The sequence below is a fragment of the Oratosquilla oratoria genome, chromosome 2 (assembly GCF_046742065.1).
Source record: "Oratosquilla oratoria isolate Oo_2021 chromosome 2, ASM4674206v1, whole genome shotgun sequence".
NCBI classification, from domain to species: Eukaryota; Metazoa; Arthropoda; class Malacostraca; order Stomatopoda; family Squillidae; genus Oratosquilla; species Oratosquilla oratoria.
The window spans coordinates 12304066-12316236 of NC_134778.1; the positions used below are offsets into that span (position 1 = coordinate 12304066).

A 12171-nucleotide genomic window follows, 5' to 3' on the forward strand; every position below is an offset into this window, starting at 1 on the left:
TGCATGAGGGGACGGAGAGGGGGGGTGGGTCATTGATTTAATGAAGCGACCTTGCTGTGGATGTGCTGTGTCTTGCGACACTGCTTCTGACCCAGAGCAGTGGACAAGATGCAGGGATGACCCGTCATCCAGGAGGTGCCAAGATAAGAGGGAGGGTAGAGGGTGGAGGGGAGTGCAGTGTATTAGGGATGGAATGGGTGGGAATGGTTTTTATGCCTTTGTTTTTGGCTACCTCCCTTGTAAGGTGGAAAAGTCTTTGGTATGTATATGTATTTTATTTATCTAGGGTGTTATTTCTTCTACAAACAATACAGTATTGTCAATTTGTTTCAATTGCAAGAAATCAAGAAAATAAATCATCAAGCAATACACTTCACTTTCTTTTATCCTTCTAACAACAACATAGGGGTGCTGGACTGCTTAGTAACAACAGGGGGTGCTATGGTCGGAAAAGGTTGGGAAACGCAGGTCTGACCGTATGTACATTCAGCTACGCAGAACCGCGTATTGATTTGCTTGTATCAAAAAAGTAAAAACATCCTTCTCATTTAAATGTATAATTGAATATTTTTTCAGTTAACATTAATTAACAATAACAAAAAATCATTGCTCTCTCCACTGTGATTAATCTTTTAAATTCTAAGATAATGTATCAGCAATATAAATAAATTGGTTCGTTTTCAGAAGGCTAGGTGGGGGTATTAGTATGTTTGGTACTACTGAAAGGGGTCACATTCTGGAAAACACTGGGGTAGTTCATGATTCTGAAGAGTAGTTTAGGGGACATTACGCACACACGAGAACTACCACCCCACAAGCCAATAGACTACATGCCTATGTAATATATGTAATGCACAATTTGTGAATATACAGAGCATCATCCATAAAATGTGCAGCACCAATAAGAACTCATACCTGGACGTACAGATAATGAATCCATTTGGTATGCACGCATAACGATGCGTTAAAAGTTAGGTTACGTAAGATCAGGTTAGGTTCATAATGCGTGCATATCTAATGGGTTTGATATATGTACTCCCAGTTGTGAATTCATTATTGGTGCTACACATTTTAACAAATATCCAATCTGTGCAGATTCACAAAATGTGCATGACAGCCTACACAAAGAACACTAAGAATAAGATGATCTAGTTTCACCTTTAGCCTAGCCTATCCCCACGGCGGTCTGGGTTCGAATCCCTCCCAGGGCTGAAATTTCAGTATTGCTGCACTACGAGTCGTTACTCCAGCTTGTGAGCAGGAAGTCGGGTGTGTGTGTGTATACGGTCACAGCATTACCCGCTCTTTGGCCCTTCATGCAGAAAAAGATGGGGAGAAATCATTCATACATATCTCCCATTTTTCTCCATTTTCTTAAACCATCTCCAATTCCTGGTCCATTACCTTTGTGTTTACCTCTCACACCACCCCATCCATGTTTAAATTGAACAGCCAAGGCAACATAACACATCCCTGGTGAAGTCCCACCTTTACTTCAAACCATTCACTCTCTCCATTTCAAATTCTAACACATGCTCTACTACTCTCATAAAAACTTTTGACTGCTGTTAACAGCTTTCCTCCTACAACATATATCCGCAATACCTCCCACATTGCCTTCCTGTGTACCTTGTCATAAGCCATTTCCAAATCCATAAAGGCCCAAAAAACATCCTTACCTTTTCCTAAAGCATTCTCACATATCTGTCTTACCACAAAAATCTAATCTAAGCAACCCCCACCTGTCCTAAACCTACACTGTTCCTCACCAATTACTCCCTCTGTTTCTCTCAATCAAAACCCTCCCATAAGCCTTCCTAACTGCACTCATCACACTGATCCCTCTGAAACTACTACTCACACTTGTCCACTTTTCCCTTGTAAAGTGGAACTATACAGGCACTCCTCCACTCTACCCTCTTTTAGACAAACATTAAACAACCCAACCAGTCCACCACTGTACCTCCCTTTTTTAGACACTCCACATGACACCCATCCAACCCAGGTGCCTTACCTGTTCTCATCCTTTTAATAATTGCTATCACCTCATCTTTCCTTATTTCTCCTTCATCTTCCTCATTCATCATTGTCATTTTCTTATAAATTCAAAGGTGCAACAGCTACCTTCTTTATAAACAAGCCTAGTCAAATGTTCCAAATACAATAATTATTCTATGGAAACACATGTTTCTTAGGCAGAGATAAAAAAAAAATACATATTAAAGATGCTTAAGAAAATTTTAATTTCTGTACAATTAAAATACACATTATGAAAAATATATACAAAACAGGAATATAGTACAAATATGTATAAAAATAGAAATCAAGAGAACACTATTTACATCTCAATATTTCTTTTGTAGCTACTGACAGTACTATATTAAAATCTACATTCAAATGGGCTCGCCAGAACCGGCGAACTCTCCCCCAAACTTCTGCGGGGAAATTTGGTGAACTTATACCATGGAAAACTCTTGCCACAGCTCGACCTGTCCAGGTTTGGTCAACGTGTGTGGTGATGAGTGCACGTACATCCCCTGCCACACGAGCTTCGACTTCTGGCCGGATATACAGCTGCCTGTCTATTTCATCCCCAGCTCTATCCCCATCAGGAAGGAAGTAATCCCGTAGAGAGGTTTTCAGTCTGTCACATCTTTCCAAGTCCACTTCATCAGCACACAGAAGAATGGAATTATGGGATGCAGAACGTAACATTGTGTACGTGTGATGCAACTGTCTCAGCTGGTCTCTCTCCTGTTTTACTGTTCGGCCATATAAATCTTCTAAAAGCTGGTCTTGTTCATCATCTGTCTTGTCCCCTTTGATGTACATGTGGAACCCTAGTTCAGAAAATTCAACTATAACTCCAGACCGTCTCACTTTACCACCACTTTCCAATCCACTTGTATCCCACTCCAGGTTCTTCAATTCCCGTTTGACAACACCACTGTTCCAACCCATCCTTGCTGCTATCTCTACAACAGGGAAAGTGATGCTGGTGCTCTTTTCATGGTCTTTCCCATTTTCCCTATCTAGGGCAATAGCAACCGCAAGAGGCGGACACTTCCTGCTCACCTGACGCAACTGGCGAGAACCCCCATAGCAAGACAGAGTGCTGGTGGTATATACATGCTGTTTCAAAACAAATCCAGAGCTGGGATTCAAGTCCAGGTAGCAAAGAAGAGTCTCAATGTTCTCCTCGGGAATATCTAAACTCTGCACTAAACCTTCTATCGGAACTCCAACCTCGTGTCCAGGACATGACGATACATTGGGGGCAGCTGAAGACGAGGAGTAACCCGCCTTGGCCCCTGCTCCAACTGGTGACCTACAAACATCTTTATCAGTCAAGTCAGACTCCAAGCCTCTGATTTTTGCACACGTGCAAGGTTTATAGATCCTGTTCAAGAATTTTCGAACTGTGTGACGGTCTACCGAGTTGGCATAAATATGTCGTCGGAGTTCCTGTAGGTCACTCCCATCATTATTGTCAAGAAATAGATGACAATGTGCAATCTCACCATCTCGCCCAGCTCTCCCAATCTCCTGTACATAGCTTTCCACATTGCGTGGCATATTAAAATGAATGATGCCACGGACATCTGACTTGTCTATACCCATGCCAAACGCTACTGTTGCCACTACTACACGCAGCTTACCTGACATGAAACGCTTCTGGACCTGGTGGCGACGATGAGAACTAAGCCCTGCATGATACGCCTCAGCATCAAAGGACAGACTGCGAGTCTTTCTACTGTGGCTCTTGACGTCTATCTTTGAGGGGTCAAGGAGTTGTGTGCGGATGAATGTCGCAACCCGCTCGCACTCATCCCTCCGTGTGCAATAAATAATGATGGAGTTGCACTTTGCAAATCTGTCCCCCTGTAAGAGTGCAAGCAGGGCTTCTTCTCGATGAGGATCCCGCGATACAGAGAGCATGAGGTTGGCCGGGACGCTGGCACCTCGGATGATACCACTGTGCACTTCAGGGATCAGAAGATGACTAGCAATACTAAGAGCTGTAGAATGCCGAGCAGTAGCCGTGAGCCCAAGTATTGTGGACACACCCAAACATTCTCTCAATACCTGACACACCCGCAGGTATGACGGACGGAAGTTGTGCGACCACTCTGACACACAGTGCGCTTCGTCTAAGCATGCAAAAGCAACAGGCGGAAGTTGTTTGAGCAATGTGCCGAGGATGCCTCTGCCTCGACTGGCTACTACAGCCTCCGGTGAGACCAGGAGGATGTGAACGCGACCTGACTGGAGAGCCTGAATGGCCTTTGCTCTTTGAGTGGGGTTCTGGTGCGTGTGGAGGCACACCGCCTTCAGAAATGGAGGCAACCCCGTCACCTGATCCTCCATGAGGGAGACAAGCGGAGAGACGCATATCGTGATACAATCATTGTACTGTTTGTAGAGGTAAGCAGGGAGCTGATAGCACAAACTTTTGCCAGAACCTGTGGATAGGACAAGGAGTGTGGACTTCCCCGATAAAATCCGCATAATAGCGTCTTCTTGACCTTTTCTGAAACCAGAGTAACCAAACATGTTCAGAACTTCCTTGACCTCATCAGGTGTGTCTTTAACTTCACCGTTGGCCTGCAAAGTGTACAGTGGCTTCACACTTCCCTTGCCGATTCCACTGCTGGAGGACTGTGAACCCCAGTAACCATTTTCTTGGGTTTGAGACAATTCTGGTTCTGAAACTCCAATACCTTTCTCGTTAGAACCAATGACTCCCTCCACTGCACCCTGACTAGCCACTTCAGAAGGATCTCGATTACTGGAGTCCGTGCCCTCCACTCCAGTTTCGAAAATATCTTGGGAAATTGTTTCAGGATCAGCATTACATGTCATACTTCCTGTGCTGTTGCTGACATGTGGTGCAGTAGTTTCTGCACCATTTTCAATGCTAATTGTGTGTACAATATTTGCAGGGGTATTGAAAGCTTGGTCTTCGTCAATGTCACCGAACAAATCATCATCCGAGTCCATGCTTTCAGGAAATTCATTGTGATTGTTGTCAGGTGGTTCAAAGGTTTCTTGACTATTGTTTACTTTAGTTTCAACCTCTGAGGTGCCCTGTGTATCACATAACTTGTTTGCAGTGCCCTGTGTACTACATAATTCATTTGTATGTTCTGCAGTTCCTTGTGTATCACATAATTTGTTTCCATGGTCTAAGGTGTCCTGTGTATCATATACTTTTGTTGCATTGTTCTGGGTTGGTTTTATGCCCCTGGCCATGTCTGCCGCCTCTTCTAATGTCAAGAAGGTACTCTCACTTTCATCGTAGTCTTCAATTGGCATCAATTTGTCTCCAGTTTTACCAGTACAATATTTAGCCCAGTGGCCAAAATCCCCACACTTGAAACAGGTTAGAGACTTGATGGCTCTTTCGTCCCCATCCTCGGCACGCTTAAAGGTCTGCTTCTTCTTCCACTCCTGCTGTTTGTACTTAGCCCCAGACATTCTCTTCTTGCCTCGAACATAAGTCTTCTTCTTCAGGTTTATTCGGATAAAGTTTTGGTTCAGGGATCCAGAGGCAGCTTTCTTCATTAATCGTTCTTCTTTTGACATGTACCTATAGCTGCTTGTACTGCTCTTCCTCCCATGGGCTTCAATGTCCTCCAGCTCGTCGTAGTTGCCGACAAATCCACTTTCTAAAGCTCCGCCTTCATGGCTTGTATGTGGAGGAATAGGGTCATCTGAAATTGATGACCCATTTTTAATTGTTGAGCACTGAGGTCCTCTCTGCCAAGCTTCTGCTCTTTTTACTGTCACTGGTGCCTTATCTTGCTCTTGTCCAGAGTCGTCACCTGCAGGTTTCTTCCGCACAGTCACTCTCCTCTTCCGAATGCCCTGTTTCCCTTGAGTTGCTGCCACTGCACCTACTTTCACGGTCTTCCCTGCAGTCTTCTTTAGCACCTTCCTCCTTGGGTCTCGGGACTTCACCTTTGAAATACGTTGTTTTCTGGGGGGAGGCCAGGAACTTTTGATCTTCCCTTGTTTTTCAAGCTCATCCCAGTCCTCTGCCTGTTTCCATTTCTTTCTAAATGTCACATCATTATCATCACTATACCCCTCCTCATCATCACTTTCAAACTCCCATTTTCGCTTTGATGATTTCTGTTCTTTTTCCGGCCTCCATTCATCTTCGGAATCCTCAACATCAATATCATCTTCATCCCATTCAATTTTGTTTCTTTTCTGTCTTGTGCTCCGTCTGGGTTCTTCTTGGAGTTCATTAATATTTGTATTAGGTACAGTTTTCTCATCTACAACAATTTTCTCTTTCCCTCTTGTTCTACCAACACTAAGTTCCTCTGTAAGATCTTCTCCACTTAAATTCATCACTGAATGATCTCCATTTTCCTCAACTTTCTTTACTCTTTTCTTTCTTGGTTTCCTTACAATGTTAGGTTTCTTCACTGGCTTAAGGTTTCTGTTTTTTATAGTAATGGTATCACCAATGTCCTTAAATTCAGCCACACGTTCTTCAGTTACTTCAATCTTTTTATTGGGATCTGGTAAGATATCCATATGGGTACCAATATCATAATTTTCCAAGTCTTTAGGTTCTTTCATGAACACAACAGAATGATTCAAATCATTATGCGACTCTTTACTATCACTATAACCACTACAATCAACATCTGTTTTCTTACCACATTCCAGGGAAGAACTGGTTCCAATATCCTCTGGTTTATAGTCCTCAGTTCCTGGTATTCGGAGATGGAGTTCTTTTGATGTAAGGTTCCTGGGCTTACTGAAGCTGTTTCGTTTCCAACTCTCTTCATCATTGTCTTGAACTACTTCGCCCGTACAACGTGTAAGCCAGCCTTTATCAATGTTATGAAATGGAGTTACTGTCTCTATTTTTGACTGAGCAGCAAGTGTGATCAAATTTACAGATTTTGTTCCTTTGGCCTTAGCACTTTGACTGATACTGTTGACTCTGAAGGAAGTTTTGGGTTTTAATTCATCAAGTGTGTCAAACAGTGATATGGAATTATCGCCTCTCTCGATTATTTTGTCAGGAAAAAGCTCTTCCACACAATCTGATTCATCCTCGAAGGGTTTTTCATTTAAGTGTTCTTCGGCGATAAGGGGCTCTTCCTTGGCATTGGAATCATTATCTTTAATTATATCATTTAATGAATTGTTATGAAAAATCTTTTCATGCTGGTTGTCAGTTTTGATTATGTTCTCTTTATTTCCATTACAGGCATTGGCAAGAGTGTTAGTTGATGATTTTGTATGAGCGTTCCTACCAAGAGCACCTGAGGCACTGGGCAAACGTTTCAAGGATTTTCTCATTTTAACAGTACCTATGGCTTTCATCTTCTCTGCCATCTGAGCATACAGAGAATCACTCGAATCTTTCGATTTTTTAAGAGCTTGTTTGGCAATGTTACTCCGATTCAGATGTTGACCCCACACTTCAGGTTCCAAAGGCTTTATGGATGGAAAATTCTGGGTAGGTTCCTCTGTCTGGCAAAATGCTTCTTTGTCATTATGAGGTTCATCCTCTAATTTTGGTGTCTGACTGTCAATATGTTTTAGTGACACCTCTTCCTTTAATGAACCTAAACCTTCTATGGATTGTTGATTAATATCTAAGCTTTCCAACTTGGTATTTCCTTTATCATCTCTATTACTTTCCATATTGTTCAGCTCCTTTGTACAGTCTCCTTTGGGTGATGTGCTCTCATCAGATTCTTCTTTCTTTTCATTCAGTAATCCACAACTCTTGGATCTTTTACATCTTTCTAGGAGTTTCCTGCTCCTCCAGTAGTCCTTATAAAAGGCCTTGATGTCTTCAGGAGCAGCTGACAGTGACTCCTTGTCTGGCTTACTTCCATGTTCTTTATGGTATTCTAATTCCCAGACCTGAAAATGAAAATAAAGTTGAAGAACTACATAATAATAACACCACCACCAATATTATTATCATTATAATAATCATTCATTGTTCATCCATTGTGCCAATGGACCATCTCATCATCTACTGGTTGGGGTCAAATTTCAGTGGGTGCACAGATGACTGGTTTATAATAATAATAACAGTGGTAATAATAATAATAATAATAATAATAATATTAAACTTGTGCAGAGTACTGTGTCAATCATATAGAAATTGACAAAGTCCATTGTGATGAAAAGATCATATGTTCTAATGCTTATATTTAATATATAAAATTTCATATTCCTATTTGAAGACCAAACAACTTAATCATGTACCTTGTCCTGTAAATCTGTGTTACTGCAAAAATCGTTTAATTAGAATATAATAGTGAAGCTAAATTACCTGCCAACCACATTTACACCAAATTGAACAGAAATACAATGATCATCTGGTATGGAAGTTTTATAGTGACTAGGTGGGATCACAATAATTCCATCTAGGTGAGTTACATGCTATGAGACATTAATGTACAAAAGGTTCAAACTTACTTTAATTTTAGCTTTAGCCAGAGCAAGGTCCTGCTGCAGACTTTCAATTTGGTTTGCCTTGTCCATATTTCCACTTTTTTGACCCTGAAAATGGGAGAGAATAAAGTTATGGAGTCCTGTTGGATCAGTTTTATTTCTTAAGATAATCAATCAATCCATCTGTTGCCCCAGGTCTCCCAAGCAACTGGTGATATGGCCCCAGACTGGCTCACAATTAATTCAAGGAAAAACTATTGTGTTGCTGTCTGGGTAAGGCAAGAGTAGGGCAAGGTAGGATGAGGTGTTCAGTGTTTTATGTGTGGCGATTGCATCTGGAGCAATTTGATTGTGACCAGGCCTATTCTGTGTTGGTACTATTTCAAACCTGGGTGGTGGACTGAATGCAGTCAGGAGGAGTCAAAAAGTCTCATGTTTTTTTAAATATTGTGAGGTACAAGTGGTTAAGTTACTGAAGAAGTTCGAATAATATACTCAAAAGTCATGAGATATATTTTTTAAATGTGTATGCATGGAAAAGACCACAAATAAGTCTTACCCTCAACCTAAACACACCACTGGAGAATCCTACCATATCTAAATTGATACATACATATACCAAGGGCTTTTTCCCAGTCAAAAGGCATAATTCCACCCCTCACTCCCTCTCATCTTGGCTCCTCATAGATGATGGGTCATCCCTGCATCTTGCCCACTGCCTTAGGTCAGAAACAATGCATCAAGACACAATATATCTACAGGAAGGCCCCTTCATTTAATTGGCAACTCCCCATCTCCACCCCCTAATGCAGAAACATTGAAGACAGGGAGATATCTCTTTAGGATGCATAAAAATATTTTTTATACATAACCACTCCCTAACCCCCATCCATTCCCTTCCATACATCACAGCATCATCCATACACAACCATTTTCCATTCACCCCTATCTTCTGCCTTCTCCCTTCCTCCCTCAACAGACATTCTCCTCTTGCTCAATGCCCCTTTTACCTCATCCATCCATCTTATCCTCAGGCATCTACCTCTGCCTTCCACACTTCTTTTACTAATCTTTTTATGAGTCCAAACCATGCCAATACTCTCTCATCAACCCTGTCTGCCATCTCCTTTTCCACATTCACTCTCCTACTCATTTCTCTATTCAACCTTGTAAACCCAACCATACTTCTCAGAAATTTCATCTCAAACACATTTAAAATCTTCCTCTCTTATGTTCTACGTCTCTCCCCCATACAGTGATGTCGGCACAATCACTCCTTCATACAATCTCCTCTTAGTATCCATTCCCAAATGTCTATTTCTCATTAAACATTTTAATCCCCTCAAGGCAGTTACTTGCTTCTCTCAATCTACAATCTACCTCTACCTCCACTCCTTTTCCTGCCACATGCAACCCCAAGTAACTGAGTTGTCTAAAGAAATAAAATTATCTAAATTGATGGACAGGCTATTCCTAAAATAATAATAACAGGAGTGTCACAGCTAGAATACTGTATATATGCCAGCTAAGTTCTCCATACAAAGTTAAGGAGATACAAGAACTCGAACAGGTTCAGAGGATATTCGAGACAACATTATTTGGGGGCTCCTTGAATCACTGGAAGATGCTGAAAATCCTCAAGCTCTATTCACTGCAGAGATGCAGAGAGTGCTGTATAGTGATATACATCTGGAAAATTGCAGAGGGCACAACACCAAACCCATCACAAAAAGGAGGTAGGAACATCAACCCATGTTTGGTATGACCTGCAACAGAAGGTCCATAAGCAGATGCTCCCAGAAACTGAAGATGATAGATCCAAGTGGTAAGCTTCACCTGGGCTGGCCCCAGACTCTTCAACTGTCTCCCAAGGGAGATAAGGGACCTAAAGGAAGTCAGCACAGAGGCTTTCAAGAGAAGGCTAAACAAATTCCTAGCCAATATCCCAGATGAGCCTCCAATCCCAAACAGCCCAACCTCATGAAGAGCAGCAATGAACTCAACTGCAGACCACTGGAATGCACTCCCAGAGAGCGTAGTTACTGCACCGACGATCGCCACATTCAAAGACTGTTACGATAGACATGCCAATATTTTAACACCTTAATGTACTGGCCGACAAGTCTTTAGAGTTGGGGATCAATAAAAGAATTTCCTTCTTATTTCCCCACCACTTGTCCATGGGTTGGGTAAGCAGGTGAACAGTGAGGCTCAGGCAGAGATGTAGGAGTTGTGTGTCCCCAGACTGTGATGTTGACACCGAAACCAACCTACAAGAACTAGAATTTGCTTCGTGATTCTGAGGTTGGAAATCTGCAACCCTATAGCATTTGGCAAAAGTCCTTGTGCCCTCCCACACATCTCTGGGAAGAAAGTTTGTACTGGTATTTGCAATGTTTTGTGTGTAGTAGTCTACATAAATGGTAAAATAAATAAATACTGTAAATCAGTAAAGATAAATGATGAGAATGTAAAAGAAAAGGAATAGCCCTTTCATTTATATTTAGTGTGACATGCGGTGACCAGACTTTTATCTTAACTTAGGAGTGTTTTATTTTTGGTTTAGCAATAGTAAAACCGGGAGTCTTTTAATCTGCTTTAGTAAGATTTTAACCTTATAGTCTTATTGTTCTGTAGTCTGCACTTGTCTTGTGTTTTGCATATTCTCATCATTTATAATTTTTGTTGTTACAAAGGCCAAAGTTGTTAAATGTTTTAGTTAATAAATGTCCATAAATGTTTTTAAGTTTTTCTATCAATGAACTACGCCGAACCTACCTAATGACCTCACTGTTTACGTAGTACATTAATCACAACCTGACAGGAGAGATAATAATTCAATTTTAAACCTACTGCCAAGAGGCAAGATCGTGACAGTAATAGGTGAATACACCAGAATTGTTGTCTCCTTGTATCTTTTTTCTAAAGTATCACTTCTTTCCCATATCAATTGTTTATTAACATGAGAGCACTAATAACCTATGACTATGTCTATGATAATCATAAGAGGCAGGAAGTTAGTAAGTAAGTAACAGCTGATTTTACGCATTTCGTGAACACTGTCAACTGAGGTAAATCGAACACAATCTAATACCAAGAAATTGCAGTATCGATTCTAATAACTGACTGTCGCTATATTTGTGTATCCCATAAGTTTCTGAAATACATTTACATTAGTCAGATTGAGTATATACTATATTTTGTATAATAACAACCAGGCTCACAAACTGGCGGGAAAAGTATCCTTTGACAAGTACATAAAGTGACCCAGAAAATTAAAATATTCAGGTTGCGTTTCATAGGTGAGGTGAGGGGTAATCTCCAGTATTTTTTTTTTAAATGCGCACTACTACTAATCATGAAGTATTACTTCACCTTATAAAACGAACAATTCAAACACTGCTATGTCCGCGGTTGTCGATTTGTTATTCTTTTATTCCAGTGGGATCTACCGAAGTCTTAAGAAACTCTCAAATATTATGTGAATGTCTTTCAAACTTTATTAATTATGTTAAAAAAAAAATTTGCATTATTATGTGAAAAAATATCATTATTGAAATTAAAGAAAAATATATTTACGTAAACAAGTTTTTATTATTGGAATTGTTTACTTGTATTGGTGGGAGGTTTACATTCCTCTACTTGTTACAGCCCCCTGTAATTTTGGTCCTACAAATCAGATAAATATTATATAGACTTGTGAAATGAATGACCAAAGGTAAATAGTTATTC

At 40.8% G+C, this 12171-nt stretch overlaps 1 protein-coding gene across 2 annotated transcripts; it reads right to left on the bottom strand.

The window, feature by feature from the left end:
- Positions 1–2229: 2229 nt before the first annotated feature.
- RecQ4 (RecQ4 helicase) lies at positions 2230–11875 on the bottom strand. Of its 2 annotated transcripts, none has more exons than XM_076204978.1 (3): positions 11815–11875; positions 8464–8547; positions 2230–7899 (listed from the first exon to the last, which is right to left on the bottom strand). In XM_076204978.1, the coding sequence occupies exons 2-3, from the start codon at positions 8527–8529 to the stop codon at positions 2335–2337; spliced, it is 5631 nt and encodes a 1876-aa protein (XP_076061093.1). In that variant the 5' UTR covers positions 8530–8547; positions 11815–11875; the 3' UTR covers positions 2230–2334. The 2 variants fall into 2 exon arrangements, with proteins under 2 accessions (XP_076061093.1, XP_076061103.1); XM_076204988.1 differs by lacking the exon at positions 11815–11875 and adding an exon at positions 11218–11400.
- Between the last annotated feature and the right edge of the window lie 296 nt (positions 11876–12171).